At 34.1% G+C, this 18,935-nt stretch overlaps 1 protein-coding gene across 5 annotated transcripts; it reads right to left on the bottom strand.

Moving 5' to 3' along the window:
- Positions 1-15,730: 15,730 nt before the first annotated feature.
- On the bottom strand, positions 15,731-18,462 carry LOC107918477 (zinc finger CCHC domain-containing protein 9). 5 transcript variants are annotated; one of them, XM_016848049.2, is made up of 8 exons: positions 18,138-18,462; positions 17,982-18,043; positions 17,514-17,667; positions 17,296-17,384; positions 16,932-17,064; positions 16,564-16,656; positions 16,356-16,458; positions 15,731-16,246 (listed from the first exon to the last, which is right to left on the bottom strand). In XM_016848049.2, exons 1-8 carry the CDS (start codon positions 18,303-18,305, stop codon positions 15,906-15,908), a joined length of 1,143 nt encoding a protein of 380 aa, XP_016703538.2. In that variant the 5' UTR covers positions 18,306-18,462; the 3' UTR covers positions 15,731-15,905. The 5 variants fall into 5 exon arrangements, with proteins under 5 accessions (XP_016703538.2, XP_040966170.1, XP_016703539.2 ...); XM_041110236.1 differs by having other exon boundaries at positions 17,514-17,664; positions 18,138-18,455; XM_016848050.2 differs by having other exon boundaries at positions 16,380-16,458; positions 18,138-18,421.
- Between the last annotated feature and the right edge of the window lie 473 nt (positions 18,463-18,935).

Here is an 18,935-nt window from a genome sequence, read left to right as displayed (position 1 = left end):
ACTGTTGACATCTAAAAATGTGTTTTCGTATAGTAATGGATCCCAAACGAGCCGTAGCCGATGATGTTGAGAGTATAGCGCCTGTTCCCGCGCAAGGGATAGAGCCGGTAGATTCTCGACCGACCTCGAGTAACCAGGAAGGAGAGGCTAAACAAGCCTTTTACCAAATGATTAATGACTGGTTTACTCAATATGTCCGAACAAATCCGGTTGTACAACGAACTCCACCCCCGACTAATCCATCTTCGGTTCCTGTTATACCTCAAGTAAGTGATCCGATGAGATTACTTAAACCTCCTGCTGATAAAATTCGAAAACACGGGGCCGAAGAGTTCAGAGCTACTGATGATGATGACGCTGAGCGAGCTGAATTCTGGCTAGATAATACTATTCGAGTATTTGATGAGTTATCTTGCACCCCTGATGAGTGCTTGAAATATGCCATATCCTTGCTACGGGACACTGCATATCACTGGTGGAATACACTAGTATCGGTGGTTTCGAAAGAGCAGTGACCTGGGAATTCTTTCAGACTGAATTCCGTAAGAAATATATTAGCCAGAGATTCATTGATCAGAAATGTAAGGAATTTCTTGAATTGAAACAGGGTCGGATGACAGTGACAGAATATGAGCGGAAATTTGTGAGACTCAGTAGATATGCTCGAGAGTGTGTTTCGACTGAAGCTATTATGTGTAAAAGATTTGAAGATGGGCTGAATGAAGATATTAAACTGTTAGTTGGCATACTTGAGATAAAGGAGTTCGTAGTACTTGTTGAACGAGCTTGTAAAGCTGAGGAGCTCGGGAAAGAGAAGAGAAAAGCTGACTATAAAGCTCGAGATTCCCGTAAAAGATCATTTAGTAAATCGTTCCAGTCGGCCTCAAGGAAATCCAGAGAGGATCATAGTCGATCTAAAGCTACTGCAGGGTTTCCTAAGCATGATTGAGATTAACCCCCTGTGAGTTCGCGAGCTACTTCAGTTGCTAGTGTTGGTAGTGTTCGACAAAATAGATCAGAATGCAAGCATTGTGGGAAATGGCATCCTGGAGATTGCAGATTACATGATCGGTCTTGCTTTAAGTGTGGTTCAAAGGATCATTTCATTCGAGAGTGTCCGATGGTAGCTGATCAAAATACTGTGCAGAATACCAGACCGAGTAATGTGTCAGTACGGGGTAGACTGCCAAGGCATTTGGGTAATGTAAGTGGTAGTCAGAGAGGGACAAAGGACACAGCAGTTCGATCTAAGGCTCGTGCACCTGCCAGAGCATATGCCATCTGAGCTCGAGAAGAGGCTTTTTCTCCAGATGTTATTACTGGTACTTTCACTCTTTATGATACTAATGTTATTGCGTTGATTGATCTTGGTTCGACTCATTCTTATGTGTGTGAGACCTTAGTATTCAGTAAGACTCTACCTGTTGAGTCTACTGAGTTTGTAATTAAAGTATCAAACCCCCTGGGCCGGTGTGTGTTAGTTGACAAAGTGTGTAAGAATTGTCCATTGATGATTCGAGATTTGCGTTCTATGGCTGATTTGATGTTGTTGCCATTTGACGAGTTCGACATAATTTTGGGTATGGACTGGTTGACTTTACACGATGTTGTGGTTAACTGCAAAAGGAAGACTATTGATTTAAGATGCCTGAATGAGGAGATTATTCGGATTGAATCTAATGATCTGAATGGTTTATCGGCAGTGATATCCTCTATGTTGGCTCAAAAGTATGTGAGAAAAGGTTGTGAAGCTTATCTTGCATATGTTCTTGATAGTAGAGTGATAGAAAAGAAGATTGAATCAGTACCTGTTGTATGTGAGTATCAAAATGTGTTCCCTGAAGAATTACTGAGTTTACCACCTATACGAGAAGTAGAGTTTGGTATTGAGTTAGTACCGAGGACGACTCCAATTTCGATAGCTCCGTACCGTATGGCACCGACCGAATTAAAAGAATTGAAAGCACAGTTGCAGGAGTTGACTGATAAAGGTTTTGCACGACCGAGTTTCTCTCCTTGGGGGGCACCAGTTCTATTTGTGAGAAAGAAAGATGGAACGATGAGAATGTGCATTGATTATCGGCAACTCAATAAGGTGACTATAAAGAATAAGTATCTGTTACCCCAGATTGATGATTTGTTTGATCAGTTAAAAGAGGCTACTGTGTTTTCGAAGATAGATTTGAGATCAGACTACTATCAATTACGGGTTAAAGACTCTGATGTGCCAAAAACAGCTTTCCAAATGAGGTACGGACATTACGAGTTCCTGGTTATGCCTTTCGGACTTACTAATGCACCTGCTATTTTCATGGATTTGATGAATCGGATCTTTAGAAAGTATCTGGATCGGTTTGTGGTAGTATTTATATATGACATTTTGATCTACTCTCGTGACGAAACTGAGCATGCCGAACATCTGAGACTGGTGTTACAAACTTTACGAGATAAGCAGTTGTATGCAAAGTTTAGTAAATGTGAGTTCTGGTTACGTGAAGTCAGTTTTCTGGGCCATGTTGTATCAGCATCGGGTATTCGGGTTGATCTGAGTAAAATTTTAGCTATACTTGATTGGAAACCTCCAAGAAATGTCTTAGAAGTTTGAAGCTTTCTAGGGCTCGCTGATTATTATAGACGGTTCGTGAAAGGGTTCTCTATGATTGCGACCCCGATGACAAAGTTACTACAAAAAGACGTTAAGTTCGAGTGGTCAAAAAAGTGTCAGAAAAGTTTTGATCAGTTGAAAGTTCTTTTGACCGAAGCTCCAGTTTTAGTTCAGCCAGAATCGGGTAAAGAGTTTGTTATTTATAGTGATTCATCCTTAAATGGTTTGGGCTGTGTTTTGATGCAAGAAGGCAAAGTTGTAGCCTATGCCTCGAGACAGTTAAATTCGCACGAAAAGAATTATCCGACTCACGATCTGGAATTGGCCGCTATTGTATTTGCATTGAAAATATGGCGCCACTATCTGTTTGGTGAAAAATGTCATGTTTATTCCGATCACAAAAGCCTGAAGTATTTGATGACTCAGAAGGATCTGAATTTGAGACAGCACCGATGGTTAGAATTGCTAAAAGATTACGAGCTCGTGATTGACTATCATCCGGGAAAGGCTAATGTTGTTGCTGATGCCCTAAGTCGAAAATCACTGTTTGCTTTGCGTGCAATGAATGCGCATATGGCTATGTCTGATGATGGTGAGATAGTAGCTGAGTTGAAAGCAAAACAGTTATTTGTTCAACAGATTTGTGAAGCTCAAAAAGTCGATAATGATTTAATTGCAAAACGAGTTCGGTGTGACTTAAATGTTGATTCAGAGTTTCTAGTTGATGCTGAGAATTGTTTGAGATTCAGAAACCGATTATGTGTTTCGAAAAATTCAGAGTTAATTCAGATGATTTTGAATGAAGCCCATAATAGTCGATTTTCTGTTCATCCGGGTAGCACGAAAATGTATAACGATCTGAAACAACACTATTGGTGGCGTGGTATGAAACGAGACATTTCTAACTTTGTTTCGAAATGTTTAATATGTCAGCAAGTAAAAGCCGAGCATCAGGTACCTTCTGGATTGCTTCAGCCGATCATGATACCTGAATGGAAATGGGATCGAGTTACGATGGATTTTGTATCCGGTTTACCGTTGACACCGAGCAAGAAAGATGCAATTTGGGTTATTGTTGATAGGTTGACAAAATCGCACACTTTATTCCGATTCGCACGGATTTCCCACTCGATAAACTTACTGAATTGTATGTTTCTCAAATTGTGAGATTGCATGGTGTGCCTATTTCTATTGTTTCAGACAGAGATCCGAGATTCACATCGCAATTTTGGAAGAAACTACAAGATGCTTTAGGTACGAAACTACAGTTTAGCACAGCTTTCCATCCGCAGACAGATGGTCAATCCGAACGAATCATTCAGATACTTGAGGATATGTTGAGATGTTGCATTCTCGAGTTTGAAGGTACGTGGGAACGATACTTACCTTTGATTGAATTTTCTTATAATAATAGCTTTCAATCTAGTATCAAAATGGCACCTTACGAGGCTTTATACGGTCGTAAATGTCGTACACCATTGTATTGAACCGAGCTCAGTGAAAATAAGATACACGGGGTTGATTTGATTAAAGAGACTGAACAGAAAGTGAAAGTGATTCGGGATTGTCTGAAATCAGCACCGGATCGTCAGAAATCTTATGCGGATTTGAAAAGAAAGGATACAGAATTTCAGATCGGAGATAAAGTGTTTTTGAAAGTCTCGCCGTGGAAGAAAATACTCAGATTCAGTCGTAAAGGCAAATTGAGTCCGAGATTCATTGGACCGTATGAGATTAAAGAGCGTGTTGGACCGGTTGCTTATAGATTGATGTTACCGCCTGAGTTAGAAAAGATTCATAATGTATTCCATGTTTCGATGCTCTGTAGATACCGATCTGATCCTTCACATGTGATTAGTCCGACGGAGATTGAAATTAACTCTGATATGTCATATGAAGAAGAACCGATTAGCATTCTGGCTCGTGAGATCAAAGAATTATGAAATAAGAAAATTCCGTTAGTTAAAGTATTGTGGCATAAACACGGAGTTGAAGAAGCAACTTGGGAGTCAGAAGATACGATGAAAGAGCGTTATCCAAACCTATTCACCGGTAAGAATTTTCGGGGACGAAAATCCCTAAAGGGGGGAGAGTTGTAACAACCCGGTTTTGACCCTAATCGAAATAGTGGTTTCAGGACCACAAATCCGAATCAGAAAAATATTTTAATATTATTTTTAGTGTCTATTATATGTTAAGTTATAGGTGTGAAAAATTCGTGTGGAAATTTAATTGTTTAAATGTTTAATTTAATAAAAGGGCTTAATCGCGTAAAATGAAAATTTAGGGGTTAATTACAAAAGCACTTAATTGTTGTTGTCTTTATAAAGTGGAAGATTTATAATGCAATAAGACCAATATATATATAGTGGGCGGCAAAGGACTAATATGTCCTTATTATATATGTTTTGTTTATTATTTATATAAGGTTAAATTAGTAAACTAAAAATATATGTTAAATAAAACAAAAAAAAATAAAGCCATTATCATCTTCTTCTTAGCCGAATGTAAACAAAAGAAAAAGAAGAAAACTTAGTTAGGTTCGGCCATTTATGAGCTTGATTTAAGGTTAGTTGTTTGTTCGATTTTTGATAATTTTTATGTTTTTGAGATCGTTGCTTTGTGTTCTTCAAAACCCATGTTTTAATTTTGTGAATTGTTGATGATTTTGAAATGTGTCATTGATGAATGCTTGGACTTTGTGATAGTTGATGATGAAAAATGAAAGATATGTGATAGATTAATATGTTTTGTATTGGAATTTTTAGTGAAATTGAGTAAATAGGGCTAAATTGTGAAATTAAATTTTTGGGGACTAAAATTTGAAATAAATGCAATGTGTGGACTTGTATGAGAACCATGAATATTCGGCCCTTGTGTGGTATGGGCAAATTTTGTGTAAATTGTGTTTTATGCAATAAGGAGTAAATTGCAAAAAGTGTAAATATTAGGGGCAAAATAGTAATTTGCCAAATTATGTGTTTTTGGACTAAATTGAATGTGTTAATAAATAAATTATCTTATTTTGAATATATTTAGATCGAGAACCAAAGAAATTGGAGTTAGATCGGGGAAAAGCCAAATTAGTCGAATAATCATCCGACTTCGATTTTCCATCGTCCGAGGTAAGTCTATTAGCAATTAAAAGTTATTAAATTAATATTTATACATGTATACTAATTGTATTATGTGTTGAGCTATAATTAAAAGTATATTGATTGAATAAATTTTGAAGTATGGATGATATTTATATATATAGCATGTTCGAATATACAAGTAAAATCTTGTATAGATTTATGGGTTGAAATAAAGATAAGAAATGTATAAAAGTATAGTTAATATTCGAATAAGCATGCATATATATATATGTAAATCGCTTGTATTGAATTTAGGTAAGAAAGATATATATGTATATGTTAGATTCGAATATATATATAAATATGTAAATACCTGAACAAATCTTGAAATTAGATAAAGGTATGAGTATGTATATATATATGTATATAATGCTAGAATATATATACATATATATAAAAGTTATTGAAATTGGTTAAAGTATGAATGTTGCATAGGTATAAATTCTTGATTTTAATCAAAGGTATGCATAATATATATATATGGTGCGAATATATATATAGGTATATACATGTATAAACTCTTGGATTTATTTAAAGTTATGTAACCCATGATTGTATGAGAAGTTTCGAATAGAAATGTATATGTGAATTGTAATTTATATGTATATGCTATATTTGAATAAGCATGCTTACATATATGTATATGTTCTTGTAATGAATTTTAAGTATGAGTGTTATATATATATGCATATGTGTGAGGTTCGGATATATAGTTATGCATATATATATTTACATACAGGTATAATTTCTTGTATTGAAATTAGGTATGGAATTATATATTGATATATATATATGGTCAAATGTATATGTATATATATATGTTTAAGATTTGCATTGGATTAAAAGTATAAATTGTAAATGCTTGTATGATTCGAGCAGGGATTATAAATTTTCTTGGGATAGAGTTGAGGATGTGAATTATACATAAATGTTATGAACGTGTGTTGCTATTGAGAAATATACGAGAAATCATCCTTGTGGCTGTGAAATTGAAATTTTCAGGCTAAGCGCCTAGCAGGCTAAATGTCGGTGAATTTTTCAGACTTTAAGTCTAGCAGGCTAATTGCCGGTGATCTGAATCAGGTTATAAACCTAGCAAGCTACGTGCCGGTGATCTGAATCAGGCTATAAGCCTAGCAGGCTAAGTGCCGTTGAATCTGTTTTAATTAAGTGATTATATACATTGGGTATATATGTTTATGATTTGGTTATTGTTTTGGATAAATATATGAACATCTGTTGCTATGTTTTTTATGAGCATATAAAAGCTCGAATCTTTGTGTTTGGTGAGTATATATATCTATGCGTTCGGTATATGTGAACTAAAGTATATATATGTGTGCATTCGGCACATGTGGTTGATAAGTATAATTATTTGCTTTTGACATATGTATTTGAAAGATCATAAACATGCATTCAATGAAATACAATGATAAGTATATTTGGAATTTATATATGCAATTAATGATTATGTATATAATTTGATTTTTAGGTATATAATGATAATACATATGATCGTTTATATGTATTTTGGATATGCTATAAACTTACTGAGCTATAGAAGCTTACTTTGATTGTTTTTGTTTATTTGTTTTATAGATTTTGGAGACTCGTTACGAGCTCGGGGATCATTAGCATAGTCTATCACACTATCGACTTCTTTTGGTATTTTGTTAACAGTTTGAACTCGATCTTATGGCATGTATAGGTTTGAGTATGATTTTGGTTAGATTTGGATTGTATATATATAAATAGCCATGCGAAAACGGTTTAATTTCCATGTTTGTGATCAGTTTGGTTTTAAAAATGGTTGTGTTTGTTCGGTAATGCCTCGTAACCCTAATTCAGCGATGGATTCGGGTTAAGGGTGTTACACTTACCACTATTTATTCCTTCTTGAAAGCTAGAACTTGGATAAATAACAAAACTATTCCAATTATTAGCATCAGAGTATTGGTCTATACTCTGCCAATTTACTTTAGGTAATATTAGTAGAATGACCTACTTCACCTAATTTAGGTTAACTATTTCATTCCAAATCAGAGTAAAAATACTCTTATAGTCTTTAATACAAGTTTGCAGGACCATAAAAATAGTTTAAAAACAAACAGGGGCTAATTTGAAACAATTCTGGAAGTTTAGGGTAAATTTCAAAAATACCAAAAAACAGTGGTCATATGGTCGTGTGAAATGCCCCAGACTGTGTGACTTTCGAAGTTGGAACACACGACCGTGTCCCAGCCTTATCTCTACCCGTGTAACTCACTGATTTAAGATACACGGTCGTGTCCCAGCACGTGTGTTGGCTCGTGTGGGAACTACACTTATATTGTTTTACAACACGTCCAGGGCACACACCCATGTGTGACACATAGGCATGTGATAGACCGTGTCCCAGGCCATGTGTACCTAAATGTACCTTAAAACTCAAGTTTACCAATTCATACTTACTTGGACACTAAGAAACTCAATTACCAACCATTTGACCTATTCAAAACACAATTAACATGCTCAAAATAAGCCAAACCAATCATCTAATATGCCTAACCAATGTACCCTCATTGGTACCGCATTCTATATCATCAAACATACTAGCCAAGCATCAACCATTCAAAGCTTTCGTTCATACAAAATTTTTCCATAATTGGACTAACTTTTAGCTACTTAAGCTACTAAACTTTAAAGTAACACATACAAAAACATAAAGATAAGTTATTATACCAACATAGCCTCAATCACTACCATATATACACATAATCATCATTTCACTAGAAAACCAAAATATTATCACATTATAAACAACCTTAAACAAAAACTTCCTAGGTACATGCCATTACAATTTAAACATCACCACACTTGAGCTTGGGATTCGTTATTGGATGCTGTGTTGACAATAAGCTGAAAGTTCCTAACCTACGCACGGGAAACAAAATCGCATGCTGAGTATAACTCAGTGGTATTTCTATAATCCGAACATAAAAGTAAAATACAATATAATTACATGCTCAAGTTATAAAAAATGATGTTATGCAATATTATCTCAATCATAGTTCAATTAATTTCATACGTAATTAAACATCATTCCTTAAATACATATCCATTCACCACTTTAGTTCCCAATTCACATTTCATTCTATATTTCACTTCATTCTATCACACTTGCTATTCAATAGCACTACCATTTTCAAATCATTACCACCTCAAGGCATTATCTCGAGTTTACTGTTTACTTCCTTTACTAACGTGACTCGGATTCAAACACGTGGATTCCAACTATCTCATTTTCATATCAAATCCAATATCTCATACAATGTACAATATACAATATTTTATTTTATAACTATGCAATTTAATACCTTGTCACTAATAATCATTCAACTCAAATTCACATCTCACGAAATTGTTTTAAAGGAATAACTCACCTTATATATATACTTACCAAATAATGCAATGTATAAAAGCAACATTTTTAAATAGTTCAGAATTATAGAAACACAAATCTTATATCTCGACCTACTCGACGTCGACCTTGTCTTTCCCCTTCTTACTCGAGGATTCCGGACGACGTTTGCTACGGGATATAATAATTTTAATAGATTAATAATACACAACTAAAATTTCATTTAATTTCAAATTTTACACCATATTTTGCTTAATCCTCAATTTTAGTCCTTAAATCGGGACTAATGTTTATCTTGATATTTAACCTCAAATTTTATACTAATTTCACTCTAAGCTAAATTTAGCTCACTATTTTTAATTCTACCCCTTAAATTTCAAAATTTTCACAATTTAGTCCCTATTGCTCAAAATCAATAATTAACTTCACTATTTAGTCCTTTTTCACTTCTAACTTTAAAATCATTAAATCAACACCTAACACTTAAACTACTCAACAATAAAAACATCTAAATTATTAAAAAATACTAAAAATTATGACATGGGCTAGGTAGCTCTAAGTACCAGGATTTCAAAAACGTAAAATTTACAAGAAAACGGACTAAATTGCACTAACCAAATTGGATTTGAACCTTTAGGTCCCTTAGTTGTACGTTCTTTCTCTTCTCTTCTTTTCTTTCTTTTCTTTCCTTTTTAATTTGCATGCATTCTTCTCTCACTTTCCACTTTTATTTTTATTTCTTTCATTTATGTTTCATTTTATTTATTATTATATAATATATATACATTTCATGTTATTTATTATAACATATATATATTAAGTTATCATATATATAACACATATCATTAATGTCATCCACTACTATTAATTAAATGCATATTTACTATTTTAGCCCCTTTAATTTATTTCAATCTATAATCCAACTTTTAACCCTTACGCGATTTAGTCCCTGTACTCAAATTACACACTAATCCAATGAAATTATCTAACCAAAATTCAATTCATTTCTAAAATAACTCTCGTAAATATTTAATACAAGTCTGGTTTACGAAAATGAGGTCTCGATTCCTTAATCTTTGAAACCACTAACTTTAAGACCGATACACTTGTACCTTATCTAACTTCCAAATAACCAAAGTTATTAGACCAAACTTCAATATAATACTGTAATATCCTCGTAAATACTAATAAATAATATTCACTGATCTTATCATCAAAAACAGTATTTCAAAACTATCGTTTCCGACTCCACTAACTTTCGGGTCGTTACAACTTTACCCTAACTGATATAGGATTCACCCATTCATATGTTGCATGTAATATGTCTAATAAATTGGATGGGGTAGAGGAAACCACAATTGATGTTACTGTAGTAACCCCCTTAGGACAATTGGTTACTGTAAATAAGGTCTATAGGATAGGTTCAAGGGGTTGTGTTTCTAGCATATCTTATAGAGTTACCTTTTGGGGAGTTTGATTTGATTCTAGGTATGGATTGGTTAATGGAACACCAAGATAGCCTATACTGCGCCTCTAAGAGAGTAACCTTAAAAACGGTTGAGGGTAGTGAGATTGTTATGGTTGGGGAGCGACAGAACTATTTATCCAATGTAATCTCTATTATGGTTGTCGAGAAGTTAATTTAGAAAGGGTACGAGGCTTATCTAGCTTATGTAATGGATGAGAATACCAATAACTTTTTCTTAGATAGCATCCAAACTGTTAGGGAATTTACAGATGTGTTTCCCAGGAGTTTCCAGAGTTACCTTCAGATAGTAAGGTAGAATTTGGAATCAAACTGTTGCCAAGAACCATTCCGGTGTCCATTACTCTCTACAGAATGGAACATAAAAAGTTACAAGAATTGAAAACCCAACTTCAGGAACTTTTAGACCGTGGGTTTATTAGACCCAGTGTTTCTCCATGGTAAGCTCTGGTCATGTTTCTTAAAAAGAAAGATGGCTCCCTAAGGCTTTTCATAGACAATTAACAATTGAATAAATTGACTGTTAAGAATAACTATCCTCTGTTTAGAATTGATGACTTGTTCGATCAATTTTGAGATGCAACGATGTTTTCTAAGATAGATCTAAGGTCGGGGGTACTATTAACTAAAGGTAAAGGAGGCAGATGTGCCTAAAACCACTTTTAGAACTAGATATGGCCACTATGAATTCCTTGTAATGCCTTTCAGTTTAACCAACACTCTTGCCACCTTCATGGACTTAATGAACTAAGTGTTTCAACCTTTCCTTGATCAATTTCTTATTGTATTCGTTGTTGACATCTTATTCTATTCAAGAACTAAAATCGAACATGATGAACACCTTAGAAAGGTCCTACAAATTCTCCGAGGAAAGAAATTGTACGCCAAACTAAGCAAATGCCAATTCTAGTTTGAGGTTATGTTTCTAGGACATGTGGTATCCGTAGAGGGTATTCGTGTAGATTCAAAAATGATAGAGGTCATTCTAGAATAGAGACAACCCAAAAATGTTTTCGTAATCCAAAGTTTCCTTTGTTTAGCCGAGTACTATCATAGATTCATCAAAGGGTTCCCCTTGATAGTCGCACCACTAAGTTGTTGAGGAAAAATGTTCCTTTTAAATGGATGGAGCATTAAAAGGCGAGCTTTGAAAAGTTAAAAAATGTGTTAACCCAAGCTCCCATGTTAATTCAACCCGAATTGGGAAAAGAGTATGTGGTGTACAGTGATATGTCTTACACTGGCCTTCGATGTGTGTTGATGTAAGGCGGATAAGTTGTTGCCTATACGTTAAGACAGTTGAAACAACATGAGTGCAACTATCCGACTCAATACCTAAAGTTGGCAAGAATGGTTTTTACACTCAAAATTCGAAAGCACTAATTTTATTGTGAAAAGTGCTACATCTATACCGATCATAATAGTCTCAAGTACCTTCTCACCCAAAAAGAATTGAACCTAAGGCAATAGAGGTGGATAGAATTGCTAAAGGATTATGATTGTGTAACTAAATATCACTCCGGAAAAGCTAAGGTCATGGCAGATGCTCTAAGTAAAAAAACAAATGACCGATCTAAGAGTAATATTTTTTAGGTTAAGTCTAGTGGATGATGGAGGCTTTCTAGCCGATTCACAAGTGAAACCCACCTTAGCCAATGAGATCAAGGCCAAACAACCCCTAGATGTATCCTTATTCCCACGGATTAAGTAGGTGGAGGACGATAAAACTGAAGATTTTGGGTTTAATGACAAGGGTATTTTGTGCTTCCGATGGAGGTATTGTGTGCCAAACAACAAAGGTCTAAAACAAACCATATTTCAAGAAGCACATGCTAGCCCTTATGCCATGCATCCCAGAGGAAATAAGATGTATCGACATGTAAAGGAAATGTACTAGTGATCTAGATTGAAAAGAGATGTGACAAAATTTGTAGCTACGCTAGAAACCTCTTACCATTTCCATCTTTGATTTTCCTAGTACTAACACTGCAAAATCTAAAGAGTGTGAAGATCACTGAAAGATGTAAGAGGATAGTTCCCGAGTTGAAGTTCTCTCTTAAGTGGTTGAAGGGTAAACATGTTAGTGCAGAGCAGGCAGATGAAGAAGATGTTGAGCAGATAAAACAAGCAAAACATGAAGCAAGAGCTACTGTAGGGGAAGCTAAAGTGCCCACTCACATTGGCCCTTCATACAATAATGAAGGATTCAAAAAATGATGATTGATCATCTAAAATCTATATTGGATCTCATAATTGTGAGTGCCAAGATGCATGCTGAGTCAAGATCATATAGTAGATTAGAAACATGGAGGTTGTACTAAAGAATGATCTGTAGAGCAGGTGATCATTACACAATTGTTTGCTCAATCTAGTGATCTTGTACTCTTGATTAGATTATATTGTTTTAATCTTGATATTCTTCAACATTCGTTCTGCCTTGGTCCAATCAAGAGAGTAAGGATCTTTAGCGTTCTAATTAGCAAGTTTGTTGAATAAAAAAGGGGAGTAGATTAATGAAGTTACTGGTGTTGAGTATGTTTTGCTTGCTATATAAGAAGTATATGTCCTGTTGTTGTTTGATGAAGCTGCTTACATTTTCAGAAGATGTTGATATTGAAGATGAATCAAACCTTGATGTGGTGATGATATCTTTTTCTTTTGAATTTTTACTCGATTTGGTCTGCATAATTGAGATGGTGATACTTATTCTTATATTGATGATGTTGTGGCATTGTGGTACTAATATGGAACTATGATATTACGTTATAGTGTATGTTTACTTTGTTACATTTTACCTTATCTATTGTCTACTTAGTTATAATTTAGTATTTTAATTATTGGTGTAAGTTCTAAACATAGCAATGGTAGTTAAAGCTACTATATTATGTACTGAGTTGAGTTAAGTAGAGTGAGGTTTGTGTTGAAGGGCAGCTATTAATGATTGTGATGTTCAGCTTCCTACATTGTTTGGTTATGTTCAATAAATTGCCAAATGGGGAGATTGTTGAGGCAAAATGAGTAGAGATTTGTTGAATGGCACTAGGTAGTGCCAACTGTAGGCTGCCACTGAGGTGGTTAAATACTTGTCTAATTCGGTTTGGCAATTTAATGAAGAAAATCTTTGGACCTATTAATGTGTTGTGTTCTTGAAGATGCTTTGGTCCGTCTATGGACACCAATTCTTGACATTTGAATATTGGATTAGATTCATGTGAATCAATTAAGTCCTTAGAATATGGAGATTCATCGAGATACTATTGTTAATTTTGGAGAGCATATCTTCGATCCATTGTATTTTGATTATTGATATTATAATAACTATTTTCAATGAGTTACTTTGTAGCCACTTATATTATATGTTAGCAAGCCGAAATTGATATATGAATTTAGGCTTGTCTAGGTTATGTAATGAGAGCTTACTGAATGCATTCTAATATGTACATTTGAGAAATTGTTTTGTGAGAGAGTGCAAACTGTTATTGTAAACATTGTTTAAGTGTTATTGCCCAAGTTCTAAGGGGAAGGATCTAGAGATGAGTGTTCTAATCTCTAGAGAGAATGATAGAGTGTGAATCACTTGTTGTATTGTGGATTAAAGGTAGTGAGATTACTTACTGAGCTAGGATTTGCATACATAGGGAACTTGAACTGCGTAAACAAACATTGGTGTTCTTTGAGTATTTATTTGCACAGTTTTGGTAGTGCCAAGTTATAGTGGCTAGCACCTCCATTGCAAGCAATCAAGAAACTTAAAATAGCAACAGTTTTTTTTTTCTCTTTTCTTTTCGGTATATTAATTAAAAATTCAATTATAGTATTTATGACTCTTTGTGAGCAAAAGGAAAAACAAATTAAGGTTTAGGTTTAGCTCTAAGATTGATTTGATCATAACCTTTTTGCCTGGTTTACTTTTGAATTACGGTTTGTTGTATGTGATTCAAAATTTTATAGGAATAATTTTTTATAATGAGAAAATGATTGGAAGCCCATTTAAAAGTAGAATAGATAAGACAAGTGTGTCAAATTTCAAAGAAGCTATGTATTACATTGAAGTAAAAATGAACCATTTAGAAGTAGAACAGATAAAACAAATGTGTCAAATTTCAAAGTAGTTATATATTACATTCAAGTAAATTATGTGTAAATTATGTTACATTGAGACTTTGAAAAAAAAGTACAAATTATCAATTAAAATTTAATATTAAACATTTAATCCAAGTATTTGTTAAGAATAAAATTTATTATAAAAAATAAACACATGAATATTATATTTTATTTAATAAGGGTAGATTCATAAATTATCATTAGATTTCTAGGAAAGTATTTAGTGAATCAAAGGTAATAATTTAACTTTAATATATTTTAATCAATACCTCCTCATCTATATTAAACATTGTAAAATGACTTTATTAACAATTACATTAGACCTGCTCATGGGTCGGGCCTACCCGAAAAGTGGGAGTATATGGGTAAAAATATAGGCCCGAAAAATGGGCTTAGGCAAAAAAATAAGGCCTGTTTTGAAAGCGGGCCAAGCCTCAGGTAAGGCTTTTTTGGTCCAGGCCCAGCCTGACTCGACCCAAATGGTCTTTTTTTGCTTTTTTTTACTTTTTTTTTTGCTATTTTCTTATTGTTTTTTTCACTATGTTGCTACCATTTCACTATTATGTTGCTACTATTATGTCGTTATTGTATAACTATTGTTTTGTTGTTAATTTTGTTACTATTTTAAAGGTTTTTTCTTGTTAAGTAGCACATATCTTGGTGTTATTTAAATATACTTACTTTTTTTAAATTTATTTCTAATTTGTTGTGAAACATTTATTTTAATGTTTCTTGTATTTTTATGTATTATATTTTTTATAAAAATTTTATATAAAATAATAATAATAAAAATTAATATAAGCTGGGCTAGGCTGGGCTTGGACAAAATTTTTGACCCATTTTCTAAGTTGGGCCTAAAATTTTGGTTGAGCCTTTCCATGAGCAACTCTAAATTACATTCCTGGCAATCGGATTCCAAAGAATCACACTGTATTTAATCATAACTTGAGAAAGCACCAAACACTACTTAAGTGAAAAGATTTTATAGAAGATTAAAATAAAACCTAAAAATTAGATTCTACTAAAATCTTTACTATTATAGTGAAATATTGTAATATATATATAAATATATAACTTGTTCTGCATTCTCAATATTTACCATCCATCCATCATACAACATAAACACTGAGTTTGTAACTTCACATAACCTCCCAAAATCAAACTGTTGTGTTATTAACTGTTACTAGGGCATGTCCTTGCATTGTGCCCCTCTTTTCGGCATAACCTGCAGGTGTATATTCTACTTCCAGCGGTCAAAATGTCTCTCACCCCTATCACTTGAGGGCATGTGCGACGATTATGACCACTTCTGCGACAAACTTTGCAACGGTGACGCCTTCTACTTGACCTTCCTTCATTGCTCAACCTTGACCTTGGACAAGTTCTTCTGTTATGACCTTTTTCTCCACATACTCGACACTTGAACCGCTTGTCTATTGAACTATCTCTAATTTCGGGGCAGTAGTGTCTTCTATGCCCTTCACGGCCACAATTTCTGCAGAAAAATTTGACTCCTGCATCACAAGAAGAAAGCCAACCTTAAAAGGGGCTGCCTATACTGCCCCAGTTGATGCAAGTATGATATATATAAACAGCAAACTTTTAATGGAAAATGTAAGCAACCTTTCATAGAAATGCTCCGCTTACGTCGGTTCTCTGGATCACTAAAAAAGTCTTTCAAAGCTTCAGAAACACGCTTCCTTGCTGCAGCTGTTCCTTTTGCTTTCTGCATTACATATAATATTACTACCAAAAAGCATCACTTTGCTTCTAAGAAAAGAAAAACACAAGTTCAAAAACTGGTATATGCTTCTTCTACTTTCAAATATACCTTGATGGCAGCCACCCTTTGAGCTTGAAGCATAGGATCACGATGAATGATCTTCATTCTTTTACTAAATAGTCCTGTTTTGGCATTTAGACTCTGCAATCATCCAACTAAACAAAGAAGATTAAATTCATGAAAATGTACATCTTTCTCCAACTTCAAATATATATTCAGAAGAAAGCAATAAGCAGCTTTCAGATAAGTTCACCAAGGCACCTACATTGCCATCAAGCCCCACTAATGCCTTCATACGTAAGGCAACAGATAATGGCAGCTTGAAGAGGAAATCCCTTTAAAACAAATGAATGACTAAAACGAAGGCCTAAAATCATTACAATAAGATGAAGTCAAGATTCAAGCATCCAACTAACTTTTAGTGATCGGCTGATCTTCAATCCAACTTCAGGAGATGGTGATTGGTAAACGCGCTTTGATTTTTTCTTCACATCCAGTTGCAAATCTAGATTGTCTACCTCATCATCCTCTTTTACTCGGAGTGGAGAACTGGACAAGATTAAAGGAACATTTTTAGATAAGCACTCCCATGATCTTTAATACAAAAAGGCTCATACAGTTTCATCTATACTGCAATTAACTTAACAACTTGACATTATATAAGATTCACCCTAAAAGGAAACCAAAGAGAATACACATGAGAAAAGGCAGAAATGTGGATCAAGTAGAGAAAAATGACTTAAATGTTGAATAAAAGAGAAAGTAGAATAAGGAGATTACATTGAACGAGCTTTCTCCCATGGCTGCTCATCTATTGACTCTTCCCATATCACACGATCTCCCAAGCACTGACGGCAAGTCATTATACCCTGCCATTATGAGTAAGTGAATGGCTAGGATGGGTGCCATCAAGTACTTAATAATAATAATATTAATAATAATAATGATAATGATAACATGTCATGTTCCTATGTCCATTGAAGAATGCAAACATGTACCTTTCCATTACATTGGGAACAATCTGATCTTGATCTTTCGATACCGCACTCGGAACATGGAGTATAACCTCTCCCCCTGCAACTTGGACAAGGAAGCTCTCTGATGTATTGTCCATTGGGACCGAACCAGGATCTTGGTTTTGGAAGGGCACTGCTGAAGTGAAATCAATTCAGTAGTAAGTTACTGAAGATGTCAGTTCAATCTAACATTCACAGGTCAGCTGAAATGTGAAAGCAGCAAAATGTTAAAGTTTTTTTTTAACAAGATATAATGGGAATTCAGGAGGGAGCTGCCATTTGAGCAATAGTTCCAAAAAAACATACTCAACCTACTCACCATTGTAAAGCAGAATAATAAGCATGTAAAAGCTACAATTGACAACATACTAAATCAAGATTCTCAAAGCAAATCAAAAGAAGCAATGCATGTAGACTGAAAGCATTAGAGCAGGCAGGAGTGCTAAAAACCTTGGTTTTGGAACAGGCGAGAGTCCAAATAGCTCCTCTGAAGGATCATAACCCAACTGTGTCTGCCACCCACAGAGGAAAAATATAACATTAAAAAAAAAAGAAGGGAAAAGCACCAAAAAGAGCAACCCCGTAGAAAAAAGAAGAAGAGAGTACTTGGATTTGTTTAGGCAGAGGAACTGAATCATTATTGTAGGAAGATGAAGATGAAGATGAAGATGAAAAGACACAAGGTTTGAGGCTAATCTTTGGGTTGGAGTTGAGAATAACCAAGAAACTCCATTGAGGAAGGAGAGGTCGAAAGAAGGGAGAAAGTGAAGACATTTACATATGTAAAAGTTGATTCGAGAGAGCGTATGAATACCAAAGAGAAGATGAAATAAAGCTATCAAGTTAAAATGGGCTTCCCAACTTAGAAGTGATGTTGAAGAAGACCATGTGGTTGGCTAAATGAGACGATGTGTGGCATAGGATAAGCCTCTAGCTCCCGACCCCACAACACTTTATATATGTATGTTTTAAAACAATATAAAAAAATTATAATTTGATAATTAAATTATTTAAAAATATTTAAATCACTAAATTATTTAATAATTTTAATTTAGGCTATTGAATTGTTAAATTTTAAAAAAAATTATATCAGTAAATTTTAAGTGATGATTCAACTATCAATACTGTTGATCAGTACTCATAAACAAGTAAAAAAATATATCTCAGAAGTTAATTTAATGGTAGGGTCGAAAATAAAAAAAAGTTCTTTAAATTTTGATTTGTTAATTCATAATGTTCAAAACTATTTCATGAAATAGAAAAAGTCATATAAGATCAATTTTAACACCCTAATGACTTAAATAAATTTTTTAATAATTCAGTGATTAAATTATAACTATTTTTAATTAAGTGACCAAAACAAAAATTTAAACATAATTTAGTGATTAATAGTATATTTACCTT

This window comes from Gossypium hirsutum, chromosome D13 (assembly GCF_007990345.1).
Source record: "Gossypium hirsutum isolate 1008001.06 chromosome D13, Gossypium_hirsutum_v2.1, whole genome shotgun sequence".
NCBI lineage: Eukaryota > Viridiplantae > Streptophyta > Magnoliopsida > Malvales > Malvaceae > Gossypium > Gossypium hirsutum.
The sequence above is the reverse complement of the archived record's forward strand: the minus strand, read 5'-3'. Positions and strand labels throughout refer to the sequence as shown.